The following is a 27473-nucleotide window of genomic DNA, read 5'->3' on the forward strand; positions in this document are numbered from 1 at the left end:
TATTTATCTAATCTAAAATGCATTTGTGTATCTAAGAGCAGAATTTTCACCAAAAAAAATTTGGGGTAGTTATTTACTTTAGTGGAGAATGAGAATAAGGTCATTAAGTCAATAGTCTGATTAGTTCAGAGGCAAACTACAATGGCCAATTCTATCATTTTAGCACTGAGATTCAATGTTTTTAGAGTCATAAGACATAGACAAGAAGCAATTATATTCAGTGTATGGCTCCATTGTCTAAGTACCCTCTGATTCAAGTACTGGGCATCACTAAACAAGCAAGTGAATTTTCTCTGGGGAGTAACTGAAATGGAATTTCACAAATTATCAAACTTCTCAAACAGAACAGTAAAGTATATTGGTAATTAACTATTAAGTGCAAATATATTTCTGAAATATTATCTTCAGTGCTAACTTCATGATTTCTTAATTATAGTTGAAGAGTTTAAATTACACACCTGAACATTTTCAAGAATCTCCTGAACACGAGTCAGTAAAGCTTTCTTCCTATTAGCCTGCTTTCTTGCTTCGGCATCAAGTGCTTTTTGCTTTTCTTGTTGCATTTCCTTTCTTTTCTCAATGTTAAGCTGCAAAAGATCATAAATAATTATTTCTCATAAATACAAAAAATAGCAAAAGTCTGGAAGTTTTGAATCAGAGTGCTTAAAACTCTAGTGGAAGAAATGTGAAGAGGTTTGGGGTAACGACTGGGGTGTGTGTGAGATCTCTGTGGTGATGAAAATGTTCAGTGTGGGTGTAAGTTATACAAGTTTATGCCATATATAAAAATTCATGGAACTTTAATGCTTAAGATCTGTATATTTTACTGTATGCAAATTATTCTCAACTATAAAAAGGTTAAAGGAAAGAGAACCTTATCAAATGCTCTAAACTGAGAGTGAAAATCAGCCCTTTGCCACTGAGCTTTTCACTTGGCAGTGTTTTACTTCACTAGGTCAGTCAGATTCTTCTATTTCGATCTTCTAATAAAAGTACATTTTACTTCTTTGCTACTTCAAGAAAATGTCCAAAGGTTTAATGGTAAAATAAATAGATGATTTATTCGCCTACAAAATCAGAACACATACTTGGTTCACACTTTATTGTAACCTCTACTAAAAATAAAACGTACCTAAAAAAACTGAAGTCTTCTAGACCTTATATCTTTTTGCAGTGGATTTAAATCTTAATTATTAAGTCCTGGGAAATTTAGTCACTGTGTTAAGGAGTCAAGACTTATTTTAGACTTTATTCAAATGAAAAACATGTCATAAAAGATTATGCCAAAGTTGCAATATTCATCCATCAAATATTATATAAAAGCATGGATTAATGTCCATAAACTTCAGATTTTGCTTATAAATAAGTAACTGATGGAGTCATAGATTCTAAGCTATAAGGAGCAGACATTTTGGTCCATATTAAACTAATCAATCAATATGTAACCAAATAACTGATAAAAATGTTGTTTTAAAATATTTTCTTATTTGCATGGTACCAAAGAATCATTCCACAGTTTACTTGCTAATAAAAAAGATGAAACAAAATGTATATCTTTAAAGAGTCATCTGGTAGTCACCACTGTAAAAGCAAGTATTCAAACTAAACATCAAAATAGAGGAACCAGACATTATCCTGATTTAATTCACTATGAATTACATGGCACCATCTCCAAACAATTCTTGCCCAAAATGTTTAACCTAATTCTAATCAAACTTTTAGACTTAATTTCCAGTTTATAGGAACTACAGGGACTAGAGAACAAGTTAAACTTTATCATGAAGGAAACAGACAATTTCAAAATATAAGGCATTCTACAAGATAACTGCTCTGGTCTCTTTAAAAATTCACTATCATAAAAAAAAATTCTTTGAAGAGGTAGAAGAACTGTTCTACATCAAAAGAGATTTAAAAATTGTAACAAGCAAATGCTATTTGTGAATTTTGACTGGATCCAGATTAGAAAAAAGAAGTTATAAAAGACATTTTGAGCACAAAATCAGAAACTTGAATATAAACAGAATATTAAATGCTATTAAAATTATTATTAATTATCTAAAGATGTCATAATGGCATTGGGATTTTTATATAAGAGAATATCCTTTATTTTTAGAATATATATACCAAAATACAGGGTGGAGCAAAAGTAGGTTTACAGTTGTGAGTACACAAAACAAGGTTTATTCTGGTATTATTACTTATTAATTATTGTATTATTTTCCATAAGAACAACTGTAAACCTACTTTTGCCCCACCCTGAATTTGGGGGAGAAGTGTCATATATCTGCAATTTTCAAATGGCTCAGCAATAAAATGGAAAGAGTAGGTAAATACACACACACACACACATACACACATATATAAAATCACAAACATGATATAGCAGAGATGGCAAAAATGCCAATTGTTGAATCTAACTACTAGATATATAGGTAGTCATGGTACTATCCTTTCAACTTTTCTGTATATTTGTAAATTTCATCACAAAAGGATGGCAGAAAATACTGATCTTTTAACTCCTATTATACAAAAAAAATTTAAATTCACTTTCAATCATATTAATTTTCTGATTTGAAATAGAATCACATTTTGAAAATAGGCAATCAATATCAAAGGGTTTATGATGAAAAAATGCATCTTCCCTCTCATCCTATATTTCCTTATCCCTCCCCAGAGAAAGAATACAATATCCTTATTTAAAAATCCAAACAGTGGTTCTAGCCAGTTAGCTTAGTCGGTTAGAGCATCATCTCAAAACACCAAGATTGCGGGTTCGATCCCCATTCAGGGCACTCACAGGAAGCAACCAATGAATGTATGAAATGGAACAACGAATGAATGCTTCTCTCTTTCTCTCCCCTTACCTTATTCTCTTTCTCTGAAGTCAAAAACAAACAAAAAATCCAAATAGCATATATTAAGTACCTCCTATGAACTAAGTAGTGTTCTAAGCATTTTAAATGTACGAATTAGTGATCCTCCAAACAACCCTGTGAGGTAGGCATGATTTTTATCCTAATTTAACAAACAAGAAAAATAGACCTGCAAGTTCACATAGCAGGTAAGTAGTAATGATTTGAATCCAGGCCAGAAGGCACCAGAGCTGGGCTTTTAACCACTAGTCTCCATTGCACCCGAGAGGATGTGTGTGTTGTGATTTAGCACAGCTCACTGAGAGCCTTCCATGCCCACACGTTTAGGTCTACTGTACTCATTTTAATGGCATGTCTGAGATACTATAAAATGGACCATAGTTAAACTAGTCCACCACTGACAGGCATTTAGGTTGTTCAACAATCTCTAGCTATTTTAAACAATGCAACTCTAATCTTCTAATATTTCTTTGGGTATTTAGTGTAAGATATTCCCCAAAATGGAACTGCTGAGGCAAAGGCTATGTACACTTTTAAATTCTTATAAACCTGACCAAATTGCTCAAAAAGTAAAATCAACTGATTCTCTCAGCAAAAGTACCTTTTCCCCAAAATAAAGAACACTAGGTCCTACAAGATCTTTACCAATCTAATAGGTAAAAATAACGCTAGCTCATTTGTATTTTTTAAATTATAAGTTAGGCATCTTTTTGACATTTATAAACCTTTTTTTTATTTTTCCTATGAATTGCCTTAGCGGTTCACTATAGGAAAAATGGTTACTTAAAATCAAAGAACGTTTACCAGTGGAGAAAGCACAGCCACTCCATGGAAGCGAATAAGTGAAACACTTTCAGACTGGATAGGTAGAAAACTCTCTGTGGACAGTGATGCTTTTTGAATTCTGGCCATACTTTTCTCACAGAACTTCTCATATTCCTCCATCTTCCCACAACCACACTACAAAAGATAAAAATGTCATTTTTAATATGCTGAGAAACACAGATTTTAATTATTTGACCAATTTTATAGAGAACTAAAATGTTCCCAGAATTCACAATTCCTAGAATTGTACTTACCCAAATTTTTCACCAAGCAGGAGCTAATTCTTGAGTATATAGTAAGTGGGGCAAGATCCTACCCAGGTGAGGCTTGTTTCAAATACTAGATATTTCTGAATAGTTGTATGCAAATCAGTCTAAAAGTGATTAGTTCAGAGAAGTACTAAGAACTTACCAGTAAAACCTACTTAAGAGATACAAAATTCTATAAATAAAAATGTAAATGTTTGTTCAAAATCTTAAATCTCCAAAAGTTCTTCACTGATTACTTTGAAAATTTGACACAACGTTGCATTTGAATATGCGCGTTTTTATATACCTACTATTATATATAATAGATGTCACACCTGACAGGTAAAAACATGCCTTTTTTTAAAAAAACAGCGCCATCTGTTGGATGTAAAAGCAACACATGCTATACTAAATATTTTGATTCCATTTCAATGTTATGGGAGAAATATAAATCGCACATGGCTGAAGATATTTTCCGTCGAATATGCAAGGAAAATTCAAATATTAACATGGATTTCACAGCAGAAATCTACAAAAAAGTGTTGATAATGATTGAAGATTTGTGCTTAGAAATCGTGAACAAAGTTCTCAATCAATTGGGAATGCCATCACCAAATCAATCTGCTGCTGCTCTGTTTGATGTAGAATTACGTCGTGAACAAAATTACAACACGGGTGATCTTTTGTCGTATGTTCAATCAAATATTCCTAAGCTAACGCTTGAGCAAAAAGGCATTTACGATCAAATAATGCAAACTGTCAATAACAGGGTTGGAGAAATCTTCTTCTTAGATGCGCCAGGAGGAACTGATAAATTGTTCCTAATTAGATTGATTCTGGCAGCAATTAATTCAATCCCAAAATGACATAGCCTTAGCTCTTGCATCATCCTGAATAGCTGCAAAATTGCTACCAGGTGGAAGAACTCATTCCGCTTTGAAATTGCCATTGAAATGCAATTCATTGAAACTCCCACGTGCAACATTTCCAAAGCATCCAGCATGGGAAAAGTACTGCAGAAATGCAAACTTATTGTTTGGGATGAATGCACAATGGTGCACAAAAAATCGCTCGAGGCTCTTGATCGATCATTGCAAGATTTGCATGGAAACATCAGACCATTTGGGAACGCATTAATACTGCTTGCAGAAGATTTCAGGCAAGCATTACCTGTAATTCTTCAATTGACACCAGTGGATGAAATAAATGCTTGTCTGAAATACTCTACTTTGTGGCGACATTTAAAGACATTAAAATTAACTACAAATATGCATGTCCAGCTGCAAAATGATCGATTAGCTGAGATATTCTATTCTCACATCAATTGCTAGGAATTGGGAACAGAAAGGTGCCGGTTGATCTGACCTCAGGACGAATTTCATTGCCTCATAACTCCTGCAATTTACTGACGTCAAAAGAAGAATTGGTTGAAAAAGTATTTCCTAATATTCAAGCCAATTTTAAGAATCACAATTGGCAGAGTGAACTAGCTATTCTTGCGGCCGAGAACAAAGACGCCTACAAACTTAACAATATTATTCAGTCTAACATTCAAAGCGAGACAGTCACATACAAGTCCGTCAACACTGTTGTGGAAGCAGATGAAGCGGTTAATTATCCAACAGAATTTTTGAATTCACTTGATCTGCCAGGGATGCCACCGCATGTACTGCAAGTGAGAATCGGCATGCCGATTATCATGTTGCGAAATATCAACCAGCCAAATCTTTGCAACGGTATGTGGCTTGCAGTAAAAATATTAATGAGCGATGTCGTAGAAGTAACAATCTGGACAGGACCTTTCAAAGGTGAAGATGTCCTCATTCCTCACATTCCTATGATTCCAATGGATATGCCATTTCAATTTAAGAGATTGCAATTCCCAATTTGATTGGCATTTGCAATCACCATCAACAAAGCTCAGGGCCAAGCTTTAGAATTGTGCGCTTTAGATCTACACACGGATTGCTTCTCACATGGACAATCATATGTTGTGTGTTCTAGAGTCGGCAAACCAGATAATCTCTATATCTGCATAGACAATGGAACAACAACAAATATTGTGAAGTTAAACATATTAGAAACGTACACTTTCTCTTTTCTTTCTTTTCCATTTAACCAGACTGAGCCACAGCAATGCGTGGCCGGGTACAGCTAGTAATAGAATAGATTTTCTTTAGTATGACTTAATTATACAGCATAAGCAAAACTAAATTATACAAAGGCAGCCAAAAAAAAAGGGCTTTTGTAGCAAAAAAAAAAAAAAAAAAAAAAAAAGACAGAAAGGCTATTCAAATAAAAGAGGATATTTAGTTTTAAAAATTATTTTTCTATTATGAAGTTCAAAGTCTATTACTTGCATATCTTAAAATATATATTATTACTCATCATCACTAACCAAATCAGTCAACAGCAGAAAACAGAAAATCTATTGACTTGTAATAATTCTATTTCATTATTGAAAATGAGAACTAGTGCCTAATAACTTAAAATAATCAGCTCAGTAACTTCACAATTTCTGGAAATTGTGATGGTGACTATGAAAATACAAAGTAACAGGAAGGATTAGCCACCATATTCATTCATCTAGCAAGCCTTAAATATTTGATTGCCTGTTGCCACAACATTATGTCCAACACTGTTTCCTTTAAATAAGCAAGGAAAAATAAAAAGAATATTATCATCAGACTCATAACCAATAACGGAATGAATGGTGAAAAGAGAAAAACTAATAATGTTCATTTAAAAACTATTAATCAACAAAAAAGAAAGAGGTAGGGAAATTCAATTCACAATGTAGAATAGGCAAAGATGAAATAGATAGAATATGATACTGTTCTAAGCCTCAACACACTTAAAAATTCAGTACACTAAAGTGTCAGGAAAAAAATATAGCACAATTAAAAATGAAGAAAAAGTATATTCAAAATTATGATTAGATTATGAAAAATAAGATGTTGCTACTTTTGATCAGCTGAGTAGCTTAATAACTTCTTCCTACCATCCCATCAATTCTAATTATTTCGATATTCAACTTATGCAAAGTGAGTGTTTAATTTCAAAAAAATGGTTCTCTAGTGTATGAATCAGATTATTTTCTAAACTTACATAAAACAAGCAAAAGTAAAAAACAAAACCAATACCTTACTACATCATAACTACAGCAAGACCTCAAGTTTTAGTCTAGCTTTTAACCCATATTATGGGTCTTAACCAAAATATGCAGAAGCTCAGATGTAAGAGGAAATCAAATAACCCCATTTCTACTAAAATACTTCAAAATATTTTTTAAATAACCCACACATCCAACATTACAGGGAATATATATAAATTACTCACATAATTAATGTAACATATCCCTATGAATACACACTCAAAGCATGAAATTCTATTTTAAAGGTCTGGGAAATTTAAGGAAATAAAATAGCTTTATGGCAACAGTTTAATTTTTTTTCAACATCATATAGTTATGCCTCATTGTTTCAGAAAGTTAAATTCACATCACTTAAACAGTACGTGCACATCATTCATATTACAGATGTATAGTAATTTATTATTATTACAGTATAACTAATGGCATATGCTAATGTATTAAACGTCCAAATACAAGTACTAATATGATTATGGAAATTACCAAATGATCCCAGAAGAGCATGACTGGATCCTTCTTATCCTTCAGCCTCAGCCTGTTTATCTTTGAAAGGCTGTCCCCGATCATCCCATTAAATTAATCCTACGTCAGTCACTACCACATTACACTGCTGCTTTGCAATTTTCATTGCACTTACCACTATCTGAAATTATCTTGTTTATTTCCTTGGTTTCTGTCTGTCTTCTTCCACCAAAACGTAAGCTCCATAAGCACAGGTACTTTCTGAGTCTTGCTCACCACTGAATCCCCATTACATAGAACAGCATCAGCACACAGTAGCACTTGATAAAAAATATTGAACAAATAAATTAGGGTAATTAGCTTAAATAATAATGTTTAAAAAGCTAGCAAGGAAGAGTGGAATTTAGAGAATGGTAGTTTCATGGATGACCCTATTCTCGAAGAAAGTGGCACCTCTAAACTGCAAAGGCAACCATTTAAAAAGTGAGCATCCATATCCTATGTGATTAAGCACTTCCTTTCTCACAACACCTGTCATCAGGGCTTATTTTAAGGGAGTCTTAAATACAAGGCCACTCCAACCACGAAGCTACTGCCCCATACTTTGCCATAAGGCATTACTGGCCCACTTAATAATCTGTCGGTTGCCTCAAGTTCAGCCACGCTTTGTCCTCTCCATTTACACCATGACCCTTCTCCAAATAAGCCTTTTGGGCAAACCCCACAGACTCAGCAGCCATGGTGCCTGCTCCTCTCCAGGGCTCTACCAGAAATGTCACCAAAGGGAATGTAAAGCACCACAGAACAGATCTGGCTTTGTTTCAGATTCTAGCTGGTTATTTACCCATCAATCCTCCCAAAGACGTAAGCTTTTTGTAGAGCCAATGCAGGGGGAGGTTTCTTAGGTACATACTAGCTATAAGCTAGGCAATTCACTTACCATCTCTATGCCTCAGTCTCCTCCTCTGTAACATAGGGATAATCTCATCTGTCTCAAAGAGATTCTAATACATGTGTGGCAATTAGTACACTGCACGACATGCAGAAAGCATCAATAAATGGGGACTGCTTTTATTATGCAGATGACGATGATGACGGTGATGGTGATGATGATGATTTTTATCGCTACATTATGAACTCCTGGAGGGCACTGACAGTGCTTGGTTCCTGGTAAGATTCAAACGTAACTTAAAAAACACGGAAAGGGGGACATCGGCCTCCTCATTTCGCTCTTTCCAGTCCTTCCCCATCAAGTCAATCTCTAGTGCCTGCCATTGGCCTAAATTAGGGATAGGGAAGTGGGATCAAAAGCAGATGGAAGCAAAGCGTGGGGACCACCTAGCAGCATCAGAGGCAACCAGGAGAAGGTGCTTTATTATGCTCCGGCTTATGGCCCAGAGAGGCGCAAGGGCAGAGTCAACAGCGCTCCTGGGGCGGCTGGCTGCGGTAACCCGCGCTCAGAAATGGCCAGCGCACACCCAGGGGACGCCTCCCTCGCCAGCATCGCGGGGGGCAGGGGGAAGGCCCAGTTTTTCGATAGGACGTGGTTCTGCGGCTGGGGCCGGAGTTGATTTACCCGGGCCCTTGGCTCTCCCCGCAGCGCCCCACGCCCACCTCCCTGGGTTCCTCCGACGAGGCTCCATCCCGAGGGCCCACCAGGCAGTGCCAGCATCCGAGCATCACCTCCGTGCCCGACGTCGCCGGTGCCCGGGCACCGGTCTCCGCGCACCAGCGCCCTTCCAGGGGCTCGAGGCCTGGGAGCCCAACACTGGCGCTCCGGTTCCGTACAAGAGCCCGCCCTCAGCTCCTCAGGGCGCCAATTCCGCCTCGCCCTGTGGCCTCGCCGCGGGGACGAAGTCAGGTCCCCTCAGCACGTACACACCTGATCTCCCACGGCCAGGTCGCCTTTCGTTTCCTCACCACAGGCCTTGTCAGGGAGCAAACGGCTCAATTGGTACTGACAGAGAGCAGCTCGATCCTCCGCCGCCTTCTCCTCCTCCTCCCGGCCATATTATCGGTCTCAGGCAGCAACGCGGGCTCCTGGCAACGGCCGCCGCCACCCGGACTCCACCTCTCAGGGCGGATACTTCCGGTGTTTGCTTCCCGGGCCGTTGGAACGGTTGGGCCACCAGAAAACTGCAATCCCCGAGGTGCATTGCGCACCTGGTTACCATCTTGGTCCAGTGATGGAGGGCGTAGGAGACTCTCGGTGTACGGTGGGAAATGTAGTCTTCCACTGCAAGATAATTCCTCTACCATTGTAATTCATTTGAATGGGAACGCTCCCTTTTTCTGTGTAGTTGTTGGAAAACATAAGACATTCACCAACTTTTTTTTTTCTGTAAATAAAAAATTGCGCAATCCTAGATGCCAACTCTAAAATTTAAGACATCGCTTGCCCTTTTGCAAATCAGTGGGAAAATAATGTCAGAGAAAAAGAACAGGTTCAGGATGGCAGGAAAAGCCCAGAATGTTTTTGACAAAGTTCTCTATCTAAACATGTTACCAGATTTCGGAAATATGATGTAGTGGCCCCTTTCATTTGCTAACTCGGTTTTACCTTTTGCCTCCTTCCCGTGCATATTTTTACATATGTAGAATGAGAGTTTTAAAAGCAACTGTCACAAGAGTTAATTATGAGGAATAACATAATTCTTGCACAGTGCCTGGTACATAAGCTCACGATTGGTCCTTAGCAGGTGGAGTAACGGTTGAAAAGGCAATGGCCTAAAACTGGGGTGGCTTGGTGTCAGTCCAGACTCTGCCATTAACTGCCCAATCCACTTCACCTCTCCTGGCCTCAGTTTTCTCATTTATGAAGTGAGGGAATCATTAAAATCCCTCTCAGGTTTATAAATCGATTATGCTTCCTTTTGCTATGCTCTTTCATTCCTTCAGAATCTGAAAAATCGACTGGATTCATTCTCCTGAGCTAATACCTACCCACTGAGGCTGTTGTGAGACTATATGAGATAACGCATGAAGCAATTGTTCTCACAGAACCTAGAACATGTTAGATGCTCTATAAATGTTGGCTGTGCTCCCTAACACTATTATATTCCCCCACTAGAATGTGAACCCCCAGGAAGCAGGGACCCCGTATAGGTCTTGTTCACCGCTGTGTCCTGAACACCCGGATTGGTGTTTGGCACACCTTGAACTGAATTGAGTAAATAGTCAAAAGCGTCCTGCTCCTTCAAGGCTCCCTGGGCTGTGTCCTGGAGGGCAGAATGAAGGAGTCACTAAGATCCTTTGCAACTATACAACCGTACAACGGCTCTTGCATCCCTCCCCTTCGGGAATATGAAAGCCGGGTTGAAGTCTAAACCCCAGCAAAAGCCAAAATCCACTTTTGGGACGTGAGCCTGTACCTGAGCCCGCCTCCGTTGCCATCCAGTGGCTCCGCCCCCGACTTCTGGGGATCCCCGGCCCTGATTGGTTAGCCTGCTGGCTCCTTCTCCGGATGTGAAAGCCGCCGCCGCCATTGTGCGGCGCTGTACCCCTCGAAGGGTATTCCTGCGGCAAGTGCCTTGGGCTCTTGCCCTTGCTTCTCGCTCTCCTGTCCCGGGATCCCGGCGGGTCCGGGACTCCCGTCAGTGCCGGTGCGGGCGCCGGCATGTGGCTATGGGAAGAACAGGGGGGCCTCCTGGGCACCTTCTCCTTCCTCCTGCTGCTACTGCTGCTGGCGACGCGCAGCCCCTTCAATGCCTGCCTCTTCACCTGCAGCCTCTACCTTCTCCTGCGCCTCTTCAGCTTTGAGCCCTTGCCCGCCCGCAGGGCCCTGCAGGTGCTCAGGCCCCGGAACCGCGTTTCCGCCATCGCCCACCGCGGCGGCAGTCACGACGCGCCGGAGAACACGCTGGCGGCTATTCGGCAGGTGAGCCCCCACCTCACGCCTCGCGCCCCTTCTGGGAGCTTGGACTTCTCTGCTTGTCCTTCCAAAGCTTCCCCAGTCTTCTCACGATAGCCTTCCCAGTACCCCATTCTTCCACAAGAAAGACATTAAAGCGACCCTTGATCCGTTTGAACTCTGGAAAGTCTTCCAACTTCAAGTATTTTTAGAACACAGCAAGTATAGTATTTATATAATTGCTGTGTGCCAAGGGCAGAGAATACAGCCCTGAACAGACAGATGGGATAGGGCCCCTGCTTTCACAGAGCTTGCATTGAAGTCAAGGAGACAGGCCTTAAACCAATAAACGCATAAATGAGACACTTTAAGAGAGCGAAAAGCACAGTGAAGAAATATGAATGACTGATAAGACCTCCATAAATGTAAGCTCTTTAGGGCAAGAATCTATAGATTTAGGTCAATACACTGTGGCTCCTTCCTACCTTGTGGCCTTTGTATTATACTTGCTATCTCTTCTGCTTGGAAAACTCTTCCCCCAGATCTTCGTATGGTTGACTCATTTATCATTATGGTCTTAGCTCAAATATCATATTATTAGAGAGGTCTTGACCTGGCTGCCCTATCTTATGACTGCTACCTTCTTTAACCTTCACATTACCCTCGATTTTCTTTTTTCAAAACATTTATTACTGTCATATTTTACTTGTAACATGTTTATAGTCTGTGTTTCTTATTAAAATGTAAGATCCATGATCCTTTTCTTTCTTGCTCACCACTCTCTCCTCACTGCTGATACATAGTAGGCACTTGATAAGTATAGTATGTTTGTTGGAAGGCTTGTGATGTACAAATAGCCAATTAGCCCATGAAAAGATACTCAACATTACCATCCATCTGTAAAATACAAATAAAAATCACAATGAAATACTGCTTCCTACCCATTAGGATAGCTATAACCAAAAACAAGCGTTTGTGAGGATATGGAGAAATTGGAACCTTTATATATATACTATTGGTGGGAAAACACTCTGGCACTCCCTCTAGAGGTGAAATATAGAGTTACCATGTGCCCCAGCAATTCCACTCCTAGGGTATATATCCCAAAGAATTGAAATGTAAAGACTTGTTTCTGAATGTTCATAGCGTTATTCATGACAGTAGAAGAGTGGAAACAGCAAGTTGAGGAATGGATAAACTAAATATGAAAAGAACCAGTAAAAGTAGCTGTCTTCTTATCTAACCCTGTTGGTTGCCTTGAGTGTTTATGTTGTAAAATGACATTTGACATTAATGTTGTTGGTGTTTTTGTTAAGGCAGCTAAGAATGGAGCAACAGGTGTGGAGTTGGACATTGAGTTTACTTCTGACGGGATTCCTGTCTTAATGCACGATAACACAGTTGATAGGACTACAGATGGCACTGGTCGATTGTGTGATTTGACATTTGAGCAAATTAGGAAGCTTAATCCTGCCGCAAATCACAGATTAAGGTAAGTGGCTGATTGTCACTTAAACATATCATTAGCTTTTGGTGGAGATCAAAGACAGACATTGGCACCAGAAGTTACAGCTGTTGCTCCAGGAGAGTTATTATGTTGTGCTTTATTTTGAACTGTATACATGTTTCCCAGGTAATAAGCAGGTACTAGGAACAACAGAAATATGGCATGGACGTTTTTCATCTTCACTCACTGAGGCCAAATTTGGCCTTGGAATTTTCTCAAGACAATACTCTGTCTAGTCACTAACATGCCAATTACTTTGTACTGTTATATAAAGTATATATGTGTATGTATATACATCAGAGCTAACCCTATATCATGTTCCCCAAGAAAAGGGTTCTGTGCTCAAGTAAGATCACTGTGCTTAGATGTTCCCTCTGGGAAATAAATAGTCCATATCAGTCAATTCTTCAGTTTAGTGTTCTGAACTGTATGTCATCAAAGAACCCACACCCTTCCCACCATTAACAGCTTTAAACACCTTGGAATTGGTGTATTGGGTAATAATATACTTTGGAATGTGGTTATTTAATCCTCCTCCTCTTGTTTTCTTTATAATACTGAAAGATGTATGTTTACTCTTATTCATGTCATATTAATTCTCTGGACAATGATGACTACACCTTGAGTACTGAGTATGCCACCCAGTGATTAAGTTATAGTCTTTCCTAAAAGATTTTTTAGACTTCATTTTCCCAGGATCTGAAAGAAATTAAAATTCAGCCAAAGGAAATCATGTTTGAGTCTAGAAAAAGTATTGAAAGTCCTGAATCCAGGCTGCTGGAATTACTCTTTACTGTAATCATATTTTATTGCTCTGCAGCATGCAAGGGAAGGGCTGGTTTTGAGTGATAATGACATTGCACATAAGATGTCAGGTTCAGAATCAACACTTAAAAAGCAAAAAATGCTTAGGGTCAGCATCATTCTTAAAATTTTTAAGAAAGCACGATAGCAGAGTCAATATACCGTCTCTATATCGGGTTTTTTGTTTGTTTTTTTTAGGTGATAGGAAGGGAGGTAGTGAGACAGACTTCTGCATGTGCCCCAACCAACCAGGATCCACCCGGCAACCCCATCTGGGGCTGATGCTTGAGTACAGAGCTATTTTTAGCTCCTGAGGCTGACATGCTCAGATCAACTGAGTTGTCCTCAGCACCTGGGTCCATGCGTAAATCAGTTGAGCCACTGATCGACACTGGTCGCTTCTCCTGTGTGCCCTGATTGAGAATCAAACCCAGGATGTCCATATGCCAGGCTGACACTCTATCCTCTGAGCCTCCACCCAGGACCCATCTTTATATGTATCTTTGACATGATCAGTTTTTATTCAACATGCTTAGGGGAAGCATTTATTGGAACAGATTGCATTTTCTTTGCTTAGACATCAGATGAAGTAATTGGCTAGAGCTTAGGAACCATATTATAGGGAAAAATAGTTTCTCAAGAATTACTCTGGGGTGAGAAGGTCATCCTGTGAGGGGGGCAGGGAACCTAAGACTGGCCAAGAGAATAGCAAATTTATATTTCTCATCCCTCACTCCAGAGAATATGCATTGACTGGAATGGCTGGCAGAATTGCTGGCGCTATTTAAATGATCTTTATCTTTTTTAAAAGCCAGGGTATTATAGGTGAAATAATACAATTGAATTAACATAAGTTAAATCATGTACAGTGAAATTTTATTATGTGAGAAAAGCCGACTTCTTAATTTATTAGGCACTTAACTTTCCTTTTTATATCATAAAATTATGTATTAGAAAATTATTTTCAACAGTTGCACTTAAATGAACAACAATACAGTCAACAGATTTATGTATTCCTAGGAATTTTTCCTGCAAAGATTCTTTTAGGGCAATTACGATTTTAAAATTAAGTCTGTATTTTCCAAAGGTGGCATACACTCTGCCCTTGGAGAGTAGTTACTAATTATATATACTTTTTTTTTTTTTTTTTGTATTTTTCTGAAGCTGGAAATGGGGAGAGACGGTCAGACAGACTCCCGCATGCGCCAGACCGGGATCCACCCGGCACGCCCACCAGGGGGCGACGCTCTGCCCCTCCGGGGCGTCGCTCTGTCGGCGACCAGAGCCACTCTAGCGCCTGGGGCAGAGGCCAAGGAGCCATCCCCAGCGCCCAGGCCATCTTTGCTCCAATGGAGCCTTGGCTGCGGGAGGGGAAGAGAGAGACAGAGAGGAAGGAGAGGGGGAGGGGTGGAGAAGCAGATGAGCACTTCTCCTGTGTGCCCTGGCCGGGAATCGAACCGGGGACTTCTGCACGCCAGGCCGACGCTCTACCACTGAGCCAACCGGCCAGGGCCTAATTATATATACTTTTATTATACTATACTAATTATATAGTTATTATATAGTTGTTAGCCTGGCATGTGGTGGTGCAGTGGATAGAGAGCCAACCTGGAACACCAAGGTTGCTGGTTCAAAACCCTGGACCTGCCCAGCCAAACCCCATATGACAAATGACCAATGAACAGCCAGAGTGAAGCAACTACTTTTTGTTCCACCCCCTACTCTGTAAAATCAATAAGTAAACTTAAAAACTAATTATATTATTAATTCAGTGGAAATCTAGTGATTTCCTAAAAATTAAATGATTTTTGTTGTTGCTGTTTTTTGGTCAAGAATATCTATACTTGGTTGAAGTCTATATAGGAAATCATCCTTGGAATTTGGTGTGGTTGAAGAAAGGAAGTTGGGTAAAACAGTTTGGGAGACATTTGTCAGATGTCTATTCCACTAAACTTGCATATTTTTCCCCCTACAAATGTGCTATGCCTTTTCCCTCTCTGACAGGAATGATTTCCCTGATGAAAAAATCCCTACCCTGAGAGAAGCAGTTATGGAGTGCCTAAACTATAACCTCACAATCTTCTTTGATGTCAAGAGCCATGCAAATAAGGTACAATTTATAGCATAGCTGTTACTTTTTAAAAAGACATCTTTAATTGCTAGTCATTTCCAAAACTATGTATTTTGTTAAGTATTTTAAAATTATTTTTATGAATTATATTTGCTTAATGGAAGTGTATGATGCAAAAATCCACATCTGTAAGGAAAACTGCAAATTATAGAATCTTTTAAACTTTTGATGGAACTTTTACACAACTCCTGATAGTCTACATCTAGCACAGAATAGAACAGTCAGGTTTCTCTTATTTACATAAAATGTTTGTCAGAGAAATTAAATAGAAAGTAAAGAGGCTCTTCTTACACAGACTGCGCAAGTAATCTCAAAAAAGGAATTCAGGGCCCTGGTCAGTGGCTCAGTGGATAGAAAGTTGGCCCGGCATATGGACAGCCCAGGTTTGATTCTTGATTAGGGCATACAGGAGAAGCGGCCACCTGTTTATCTCTCCCTCCCTCTCTCCCTTCTCTCCTTCTTCCCCTTCTCTCCCTCTTGCCCTCCTGCAGCCAGTGGCTCAAATGGTTCAAGCGTGGCCCCGGGCGCTAAGGATAGCTTGGTTGGTCAGAGCTTGTCAGCCTCAGGTGCTTAAAAATAGCTTGGTACTTGAGCATTGGACCCAGGTGGGGTTGCCAGGTGGAGCCTGGTCAGTTGGGGTACATGTGGGAGTCTGACTTACTATCTCCCCTCCTCTCGCTTTAAACAAGAATAAAAAAAAATTGAAAAAATTAGAAAAAAGGAATTCAGGAATTGGGCACAACCAGTTTCATCTGGCTGTTAAAGGTCTTAGATAACAATGGATGAATTTTAAAGCTTCTGATAGCTAATAGGATATTTATCTTTTACACAGGTTTATCCCGTCTGTGTGATTTCTATCCCTTATGTATAGTTTTATTCTATGATTTGAATAGTTATGCTCAAATTACTATAAGGTCTACCGGAAAGTTCTGTCTGTTTTTGGAATAAAACAAAATACAAATTCTTCTGACTTAATTCATGTGGCACCCATCTTGAATATTTCCACACCAATCCTATCTTCCAAATATGGTTCGAAATGGTTTGCTGAGCTGAATTAAGCCTTTCTGCAATGTTGTCAGAAAAGGGTCTTGCTCCAACATGGTTTTAACAACATCATCATCAATCAAAGATGGTCGCCCAGAATGTGGCTTATCAGAAAGGTCGAAATCACCTGTTTCGAATTTTTCGAACCATCTTCTGCATGTCTTATCAGAAACTGTACCTTTACCACTTTAAATAAATTTCTACATGCTTCTATAGCATTTCTTCCTTGTTGAAATTCGTATAAAATACAGTGGCGTAAATGAACTTTATCAGTAGCCATGGGTACACTATTGCTTCAACATAAGACTAACGTGAATCAACTTTGTTTTAGTTAATTTGCTACATCAGTATGTATACATTAAGTGATAAAAATAGAGAGGCACACATGTGCCAAATAAACATGTGCTTACGTGTCAAAACTTGTGATAGAAATGGACACAACTTTCCGGTAGACCTTATATATATGGTAATTTTATTACTAAATTACTATTTTTTCAAATATGTATGACATTCCTAAATAAAATTTTGCTTACATTTTAGAACATATGCTTTTACTCATAAAAATATATTGCAATGGAAAGCAATGGGAAAATGTGGTTCAGATTACATTTGCTTTCTTATAACCAGTTTTTCAAGTAAAAATACTTTTTTCCTTATTTGAACAACGTGCATATTTACCTCTAGCAATCGTTATATAATCACGATGGCCATCGACTGGTTTAGAATTCTGATGATGTCAGTATTTTCCCATCCAAGTACTAACCAGGCCCGACCCTGCTTAGCTTCACAAGATCAGATGAGATCGGGCGCGTTCAGGGTGGTATGGCCGTAGACTGATGTCAGTATTTTAAAATTTACTCCATGATATAGTTGAAACTAGTTGTTAAAACCTGAAATAGGCCCTGGCTGGTTGGCTCAGTGGTAGAGCCTCGGCCTGGCGTGTAGAAGTCCAGGTTTGATTCCCAGTCAGGGCACACAGGAGAAGCGCCCATCTGCTTCTCTACCCTTCCCTTCTCCTTTCTCTCTGTCTCTCCTCCCCTTGTGCAGCCAAGGCTCCATTGGAGCAGGGTTGGCCTGGGCGCTGAGGACCGTTCCATGGCCTCCACCTCAGGTGCTAGAATGGCTCCAGTTGCAACGGAGCGATGCCCCAGATGGGCAGAGTATCGCCCCCTGGTGGGCATGCCGGGTAGATCCGTGTCAGGTGCATGTGAGAGTCTGTTTGACTGCCTTCCCACCTCTAACTTCGGAAAAAATACAAAAAAAAAAAAATCTGAAACAGGTCCCTTTGGACTGGATGAGAGCTGAAGGAGATTTGGCCAAAATAAACCCAATGTGAAAAAAAAAATTGAAATACAGCCCTGGCCAGTGTTGTTCTGGAGTGCCAAGGTTGCTGGTTTGATCCCAAGGTCGCTGACTTGGTCCCAATGGTGCTGGCTTGATCCCACCAATGCTGGCTCCATCTTGAGAACGCAGTTCCAGCCCAGTCAGGGCACGTATGAGAAGCAACTGATGGATGCACAACTAAGTGGAACAATGAGTTGATGCTTCTTTCTCCCTGTCTCTCTCTGGCTCTCCCTTTCTCTCTCTCAAAAAAAAATCTGAAATATAAACCTCAGTATGTATTCTAACTTTAGTACAGAAAACTCCTATTTTTGAAGAAAAAGGAGAATGGGGCTCTGGTTAAGTTATTATTTTGCTGAAGTGATAGTTCCAGATTTCCCACTTGATCTGCATCAGAATCACCAGGAATGCTTAAAAATACGGACTTCTGGGTCATACCACTTAGAGAAGAAATTCTGAAAATGTCTGGGGTGGCAGGATTAAGGAACATGTATTTTTAATGAGTGCTTCAGGTTTTATTGATAATATGGCCCGTGTTTGAGAACCCTGATAGATCCTACATTTCTACCCAGTGGGGTACTGACCTTCATGCTTAGTCTTTTAGAATGCAAGGGAGGTCAGAGAGAGAAAAAATACTTTTTTTAATCCAGCTATTTCAGCTTTCTGGTTGGTGCTCAGCAGGTGGTTTGGGATAGAAGAGTTTCATTCACCAGAATGGTAGCATAAAGGAACAAGTGTTGGCAGCAAATTGGAGCTAGTAGAGCACAGGAGCCAAGATCATGGACTTAGTACGGTAGAACCTCAACCCTGATAAGCTTCAGTTTCCTCCTGGGCAGAATGGGAATAATAATGGAAACTACCAGGTGGGGTGTTGTGAGAATTAAATAATGTAGGTAGGTGAAGGGTTACACACAATGCATACAATAATAGTTCAAACAGAAAAGAACTTCGGCTCTATAGCTTACACTACGTCACATTAGTGAAGGGAAAGCATAACATGAATAATTTCTATGCTATTTTTTCTTTTTTTGAAAGCATTTTGTTGCTTATATTTGGTTATAGGTGTGTGTGACTTTCAAAAATTAGCGGCATTTTAAGAAATATGATGTAGCAGCATTATAGCCAATGGCCAAATCTATTAATTCACTAGAGGTTACAAAATGCCAATATTTTAATTCTATCATTTCTTCTTTACTTATTAGCTGGACTACAAAAAGAAATTTCTGCTCACCTGGAGAAGAGAAACTTCAGCTCTTTCTAATTCCTCCCTTGTCCCATTGCTTCTGCCTTCATATTATGATGGGTGACATTTCCTCTTAGTCCCCTGGGCTGAAAAATATCTATCCTTTGCAGTTCCCAGGCTGGTGGCTCATGTTTTAGCTGGGAAAAGCAGAGATTGGTGGAGTTGTGGAATAAAGGAATTTTCCTAGTGATTAAAGTAGGCCAGTGGTTGGCAAACTCATTAGTCAACAGAGCCAAATATCAACAGTACAACGATTGAAATTTCTTCTGAGAGCCAAATTTTTTAAACTTAAACTATATAGGTAGGTACATTCCTTATCGAGGTAGTGCCTGCACGTGGTATTTTGTGGAAGAGCCCCACTCAAGGGGCCCAAGATCTGCATGTGGCTTGCGAGCCATGGTTTGCCGACCACTGAACTAGGTTATAAGTAAAACAGTTTAAAATTTAGCTTCCAGCCTCCACTGGCCTACAGTCCGCCGTTCTTTGCAAAAATATGACAAAAGGAGTGGGCCTTTTAGCAAACTAGTAAAGCAACAGTAACTCAGCTTCTTTATCTGCTGCAGATGTAAGTTTAAAATGTATACTAATGCACGTGACCTGTGGTAGCACAGTGGATAGAGCGTCACCCTGGAATGCTGAGATCGCAGGTTCGAAACTCTGGGATTGCCTGGTCAAGGCACATAAAAGAAGCAACAAGTTGATGCTTCCCGTCCCTGCCCACCTCTCTCTCCTTTCTCTAAAATATAAAATAAAATCTATCCCAGTGGATAGTGGATTCTACTAATACTCCTTTCAACATCCCTATATATTAATAAAGTTCTGATTTACTTGATAGGGTTGTACTTAGTATATAATTGTTATTGACTAAGACTATTACATTGTAATAGATTTTAAATACATTCATCTCTTCTGTTTTATAGGCTACTGATGCTCTAAAGAAAATATATATGGAGTTTCCTCAACTACACAACAATAGTATGGTCTGCTCTTTCTTACCAGAAGTTATCTATAAGGTAAAATTAAGGATTTTTTATTTTAAATTAAGTGAGAGGCAGGGAGACAGTGCTTTAGACACCCACATGCGCCCCGTCCGGGGATCTGCCCGGCAAGCCCCTACCAGGCAATGTTCTGCCTTTCTGGGGCTGCTGCTCCATTGCTCAGCAACTGAGCCTAAGGCGAGGCCATGGAGCCATCCTCAGCACCCAGGGCTAACTCATTCGAACCATTCAAGCCATGGCTGCGGCAGGGGAAGAGATAGAGAAGGGGGAAGGGGAGGGATGGAGAAGCAGATGGTTGTTTCTCCTGTGTGCCCTGACCAGGAATTGAACCCAGACCTCCACATACTGGGCCGATGCTCTACCACTGAGCCAACCAGCCAGGGCCCTGGATTTTTTAAAATTGATTAATTTTAGAGAGTAAGGGAAGGGGTTGGGGGGAGCATTGATTTGTTCCTCTTATTTATACATTCATTGGTGGCTTCCTGTATGTGCCCTGACAGGGGATCGAACCTACAACCTTGATGTTTCAGGACGATGCTCTAACCAACTGAGTGAACTGGCCAGGGCTCAGGATTTTGTCATACATAGTATTATATTAATTGGTGGTAATAAAGCAATGGGCTAAGTAAGCATAAGACAGATGCCTGTTAAATTGAACTGAATCAGTTAAGAAACACCTTTAAATTAACAAGAGAAATTCAGGAAGGGAAATGTACTCATATCCCATTTAAAAATATCATAATTTCTTTTTAGCTACTTTTTGTGTGTTTATAGGCTTATTCAGATTACTTGGGTAAATGTTCTCAGAACAGAAAGAATTATGTAGCTCTCTACATCTCATGAACAGCAAAAATACCTTTTTTAAAAAAATAGTTATTAATTTCAGAGAATTTAAAATATGCATAAAAGTGAATATAGTATAGGAGCCCCTTTATCCATGCATGCTCCAGCTCATTTCATCACCCCCACTTACCATCCCCAGTGTTATTCTAAAGCAAATCCCAGACATATCATTTCATCCATTAAAATTGCATTATCTTTAAAAAGTGATTCCTTTAAAAACAGAGCCATAATACCATTATTTCATCTAAAATCATTAACAGTAAGTCTATAAGATCATCAAACATCCAGTCACTGTCTACATTTTTATTTGTCTCAGAGATAGCAAAAATGGTTGTTTTTTTTTTTACAAATTGCCAATTTGAACCAGGACCCAAGTAAAGACTGCCTGTTATAATTTTAAATCTTAAATCTGTAAGTTCTCTTTCTTTTCTCCCCCTAGTGATAGGTTTATTGAAGAAACTAGGCTGTTTTGTAGCGCTTACCCGAGTCTGGATCTTGCTAAGTATGCCATGATACAATTCAGCACATTCTTCTCCTCTGTGTATTTCCTGAAAATTAGTAGTGTGAGCTAAAGGCTTGATCTAATTAGCTTTGATTGTTCTTGGTAAGGTAATTTCATAGGTTAGAGTATTTTTCCATCAGAAGGCACATAACATCTGGCTGACTCTTGCTGTTAACAGCTGCTACTGTTGCCAATGGCCAGCTCTCTCAACTTATTAGGGATTGCAAAATGTTAATGTTTTAATTCTATCATTTCTTCATGTCTTAGCTGGAATGCATCTATAAAAAGAAGCTCTCTTCTACTATTTAGTTAGGCAAATAAATGCTTAATCTTTCCCTTAACTTACCTGTTTCCAAAATAATGAGTTGGTTCTGTAGCGCTCTTCAACAGTGACCTACATAGCATACATTTAAAATTTAAAATTTAACAGTAAGCCTGTCCACATATAAACTGTCATCAAGATGAATAGGGTCATAGGGCTTTCCGAAATTTGGATCAGTGTTTCCTAAACTTACTTGGCTGTAGAGGCCTTTACAGTGTATGATATTTTCTTTAGAGGAGCATAGAACACAGACTGAAAATTCCATCCACGCCTCCCCATTTCTCCTTTGCCCTCTTCCTGTCCCCTGCCCCTACTTTTTCTTCTCTATTCTGTCTTCTCACTTACTTCTCATCCAGCTTCCCTACCCCTACCATTCTTATCAGCCCTTTTCTTGGAATGATCTTAGTTCCATCCTCATTGAGTTCTAATGATCTCTGGCCAGAATTTAAATTGATATCTAATTGAAAGTATTTTCTTGTGACATTAAAACTTGTTCCTGAGATTATAATTTTCTCATTTTAAAGGTAGGGTTGCAGTTTGTTTAGGATTGTGAAGGAACTATTCTTATTTATACTTATATTAAATGCCTTACATCCATCACATTATTGTCTCAAAAGTTTTATGATGGAGTACTTATTTAGCAGACATTGGAGACAGGGTACCAAATGACTACTTTTCAGAATTAGAACATTGGCTACATTTAAATAGCAAGTCAGAGGTATTGGACTTATGAGAGTTATTTCATTTTCTACAACTTCTTTCCAGATGAGACAAGCAGATCAGAATGTAGTGACAGCTTTAACTCACAGACCCTGGAGCCTCAGCCATACTGGAGATGGGAAACCACGCTATGAAACTATCTGGACACAATCCGTGTTTGTGGTCCTAGACATTTTGCTTGATTGGAGCATGCACAATATCCTGTGGTACCTTTGTGGAATTTCAGCTTTCCTCATACAGAAGGATTTTGTATCCCCGTAAGTTGGTGTTTTTTCTTCTCTTGACACATTTCCTAAGTGCCCTTTCTGGAAGGGAAGGATTAACACTGGACAGCCTGGATTGGTTCCCACCCACAAAGCCCACTGTGGCTTTATGAAGTCGGAATGCCACTAGCTTCTTAGATGGGAAAAGTCTAGGTATATTTTATTCCCAAAACAAGCTAGTCAAATATTTTGGTTTTAAGTGCATTTTAAAGAAAAATTAAATTTGCCAAACTGATGAGATGGAGATGACATTTCCTTGTGATTGGCTCCCTTTGAAAACCTACACAGGATCCATGTCAGAACTCCACGAAGATGTCCTGTGGTCACCTCGCTCATATCCCATCTTTCCTTCCACTCCCTTATGCATTGCAGGCTCTGCTCTGTCGTTTCCAAGAAACTTTTTGTTGCCCTAATGTGCTGGTAATCTGAATCTTCTAGCAGTTTTATAGCTGTGTATTTCAGCCAATAATAATTTAAGTTTCATGTTATTTCAAGCATGTGTGTATTTAATACAGTAATTATTTGGTGTATGTTCACAATGTTGGAAGGTATTGTATTAAGAATCTGAAGGGCCTGACCTGTGGTGGCGCAGTGGGATAAAGCATAGATTTGGAACACTGAGGTCGCCGGTTCGAAACCCCAGGCTTACCTGGTCAAGGCAGATATGGGAGTGGATGCTTCCTGCTCCTCCCCCTTCTCTCTCTCTCTCTCTCTCTCTCTCTCTCTCCCTCTTTCCCTCTCTCTCCTCTCTGAAAATTGAATTAAGTCTTTAAAAAAAAAAAAAAAGAAACTGAAGGTACTTTGGTAAACAAAACCATGGTCTTTCTGCACGGAGTTTATAGCAAAGTGGAAGAGATAGATGCTAATCGAATGAAAATTTAATGAATACAGCTAAGACAGACGCTCTGTGGGAGAGAACAGTGTACATATATAATTTGACCTAACCGGGGAGTAGGGAAGAAACATTACCAAGGAGATAACAACTGAGGTCTGAGTAGAAATTGAGGGGGGGAGGTGGAGATCAAGTCGGAGGGAGAAACACATGACAAGTGTGGCAGGAAAGAGCCTGGTTCTTCCACAGAATGGGAAGAAAATCAATATTCTGCAGCACAGACCAGAAAAGGGGAGTATGGTTTAAGATGAGGCCGAAGAGGTAGGTGGGGCTGAGCCAGTATGGCCTCCCCTATGACTTGGGGGAGGGGTTCTTTAGCCAGCCACCGAAGTTTGAAGCTGAAGTGATGTGGAGGAGGCCCTCACACTGGGTTTGGGAACATTCCTTCTGAACTTGGTGTAGAGGCCAGCTACTAGGCTTTCTGAGCAGTTAGTACTCCAGGAGTACCATACTTAGTGACCACTGCAGAGTCTTGGACCAGCTGATCATTGTTCTAACATTTGGTTTTTCCTCTTTCTCCAGGAACTACTTAAAGAAGTGGTCAGCTAAAGGTATTCAGGTTATTGGTTGGACTGTTAACACTTTTGATGAAAAAAGTTACTATGAATCCCATCTTCATTCCAGCTATATCACTGACAGCATGTTGGAAGACTGCGCATCTCAGTTCTAGACTTTCCCCCCAGTGGGGAAGCCACGGGTACGGAGATTGCCTGAGAAGACCTCTGTGCTAGCCCAAGGCATGGGGTCAGGTGGCCTGCATAAGCAGTAGTCGGGGCTGGCATTTCTACCCGAACCAAAGCAAAACCCGGTGTTGGCCACTGTGCCATGGAATGCCTGAGCTCAACACCATTGCTCTTGAAAATCTGGGTCTGCAAAAAGGCACAACTCTCCTGCCCAGACCTAGCGGAGGCAGACACCAAGACCCAGTGAGGATAAGCACAGACTGAGTTGTGCAGTTTGGGGGTGCAAATGCAAGTGCATGGGAAATGCATGATCACTCAAAGTTGACATTTGAAAACTTGATATACATATATGTAATTTAGTTAGTTAAAATATTTGTATTCAGCTTCGTTATCAATGTACTGTAGACATCAAACTTGTGACCATACTAATAAAATCATTAAAAGAAGCACTTAGGGCAAACTGCTTATCTAGTATCGTATCCTAGGGCAGAGGAGTTCAGGGAGGCTGCTCTCAGCAGTGAGGGACCAGGGCAGCAGCTTCATGTGGCACAGGTGTCAGGGCAGCCTTGACACCAGCCTGAGGGATTAGTTGTGGTATCTTGGAATAAGAACTGCAGACCACGAAGGAGCAGTTGTACTCTCAGGACAATCCAAGGACATCTAGGCTTATCCTCATTTTACCCGTGAAAACGGAAACCTGTGGAAGGGAAGGTCTTCCACTTAGCAGAGCCTGATAGTGTAACTAAAAGTTCTTGTTTACTGTTTGCCAGGAACTTTGGTGGTTTAACACATTATCGTAATCAAGTCTCACAAAAATCTTAGAGGTATTCAAATTTTACGGACGAGGAAGCGGAGGCACCGCAGAGTGAATTCCCTTCTCAGGTCTCAAGTTTCTTGGTGCGGTTGGGATTCAAATCCAGACTGCTGTGACTCAGGGCCTCTGCTCTTACCCTTCCTGGCTGCCTTTATACAGTAAAGCCCTTGGTTTCCAGCTCCTTCCCGTGTGAGCTTCTGGAGGGTGTTACTTTGAACTTAAATAGCAATATTTAAAATGAACTTGAGTCTTTAGAAAATTGCAAAGCTGCCTCTCTCCTCTAGCGGCCCCCCCACCTTACAGCCCCATTTGTAGCCTTGATCCCAAGCACCACAGTTTAGTTATGATGTCCCCGGAGTCCCAGTGGGTCACCAGCCTCACACTTGTAGCAGGCAGACCAGCAGTCCACACAACTAGGTGGCAGTGAGAAGCAAACTGACTTTGGCTACTGTTAGTGTTGGCAGGGGCATGTAGATGGGGCTTGTGACGTTTTCAATCAGCATTTACAAAAAAATTTTCTTGAGTTTAATAATTAATGGGACAAAGATTTCTTCAATAAATGGAACATATATCTAAACTGTGTGTATTCCGTACCACTTTACAACTAGAATGACGAGGAGAATGACCCAAAAATTCTGTCTTGAATTCCTCCTTCAGTGTGACTGGAGACAACACGAACAACAGGGGAGGAATTCTCTTTGAGGCAGTGTAGTTAACAACATCCCTTCTGTTGTGTGAATACCTTTTGAAAGCCAGCTCACTGTGTCTTGACCTTTGTCCCAAATCCGTTTTGCTCTTGCCTCTGCCATACCCAATTAAGGATTTAGATCCTATGCTAAAGTGGTTTGGGCCTTGAAGAATGGAGAATTTTGGCTCTGGCCTGGTAGCTCAGTTGGTTAGAGTGTCATCTTAGTATGCCAAGGTTGTGGGCTGAACCCTGATCAGAGCACATACAAGAATCAACCAATGAAAAATAAGTGGAAAAACAAATCGATGTTGCTCCCTCTTTCCCTTAAAAAAGAAGGAAAATTTAGGTGAAGAAAGAAGATGTTAATAACACTGCTATTAAGTACTTACTTGAAAGGCTTGGTGTACAGGTTAACAGGATTTGGGATTAGAGAAAGGTAAATCTGATTTCCTGATGAGCACTTTACCAGCTGAATGATCTTTGGGCAAGTTACTTAATTCATTGTAAAATAAGGGCAGTATTAGTAACACCCCAGAGGGTGGTTGTGATTAAATGAAAGTATGCAAAAGGCTTGTTAATAACTAACATTGTGTGCCATGTCCTAGACACTTTCAGATGCTTTCCATGTGTTTACTTTGCAGCACCACCACCACCATGAGGTAAATACTATTATGTACTGAAGAAAACCAAAGCTCGGGAAGTTAAGGAGCTTGACTAAAGTTACACAACCAGTGTAGGATAAGGATTCAGGCCCAGGTGGTATAATTCCAGAGCCCACACCCTAAACCCTTAACATGTCTGGTTTATACCTATAACAATGCCTGTCACACAGTAGATGTTCAATGAATTACAGGATGTCAGCGGAAACTTCCTTGAGGAAACTAGAGATACAGATACTGTGAGATGAAAATTTGGGAGTTTAGACAAGTGATTCAGGATTCAGCAGTATCAAGGGGCCATCCAAAATCCCGATAGATAGCATTCTTTCTATGAACGTCAATACGGATAAAAATCACGTTTGCTCTCATTGGACTGCACCTCTGCTCTCGGTGCGGGGGATACATAACATTGAAGGGCCACCTCAACAGGCTTAAGAAATCCACTACTTACTCATTTTCTAATTCGGACAAGAATTTCACTAAGACATTTTTATTAGATGCAGATTTCTAAATAAAATTCTACCAAAGTGGAAATAGTGCTTCAACAGGACAGTTAACCACAGCTTTGAGGACAAGGGTGTGAGCTGATAAAATGTTCCAAACATCCGCT

At 40.0% G+C, this 27473-nt stretch overlaps 2 protein-coding genes across 4 annotated transcripts in view; one reads left to right on the forward strand and one right to left on the reverse strand.

Moving 5' to 3' along the window:
- CCP110 (centriolar coiled-coil protein 110) overlaps nt 1–9619 on the reverse strand; it is a 28220-nt gene extending 18601 nt beyond the window's left edge. For both annotated transcript variants that reach the window (XM_066274706.1, XM_066274705.1), the window contains exons 1-4: nt 9442–9619; nt 7735–7879; nt 3678–3833; nt 459–587 (exon numbers count right to left, since the gene is read on the reverse strand). In XM_066274706.1, coding sequence (XP_066130803.1) covers nt 459–587; nt 3678–3818 — 270 coding nt within the window. In that variant the 5' untranslated portion in view covers nt 3819–3833; nt 7735–7879; nt 9442–9619. The remainder of the gene's footprint in view (nt 1–458; nt 588–3677; nt 3834–7734; nt 7880–9441) is intronic.
- A 1405-nt stretch (nt 9620–11024) lies between these two features.
- On the forward strand, nt 11025–26093 carry GDE1 (glycerophosphodiester phosphodiesterase 1). 2 transcript variants are annotated; one of them, XM_066274707.1, is made up of 6 exons: nt 11025–11436; nt 12726–12901; nt 15725–15830; nt 20400–20492; nt 22910–23121; nt 24542–26093. In XM_066274707.1, the coding sequence occupies exons 1-6, from the start codon at nt 11176–11178 to the stop codon at nt 24687–24689; spliced, it is 996 nt and encodes a 331-aa protein (XP_066130804.1). In that variant the 5' UTR covers nt 11025–11175; the 3' UTR covers nt 24690–26093. The 2 variants fall into 2 exon arrangements, with proteins under 2 accessions (XP_066130804.1, XP_066130806.1); XM_066274709.1 differs by having other exon boundaries at nt 11303–11436; nt 12730–12901.
- The last annotated feature ends 1380 nt before the right edge of the window (nt 26094–27473 follow it).

The sequence above is a fragment of the Saccopteryx bilineata genome, chromosome 4, assembly GCF_036850765.1.
Source record: "Saccopteryx bilineata isolate mSacBil1 chromosome 4, mSacBil1_pri_phased_curated, whole genome shotgun sequence".
NCBI classification, from domain to species: domain Eukaryota; kingdom Metazoa; phylum Chordata; class Mammalia; order Chiroptera; family Emballonuridae; genus Saccopteryx; species Saccopteryx bilineata.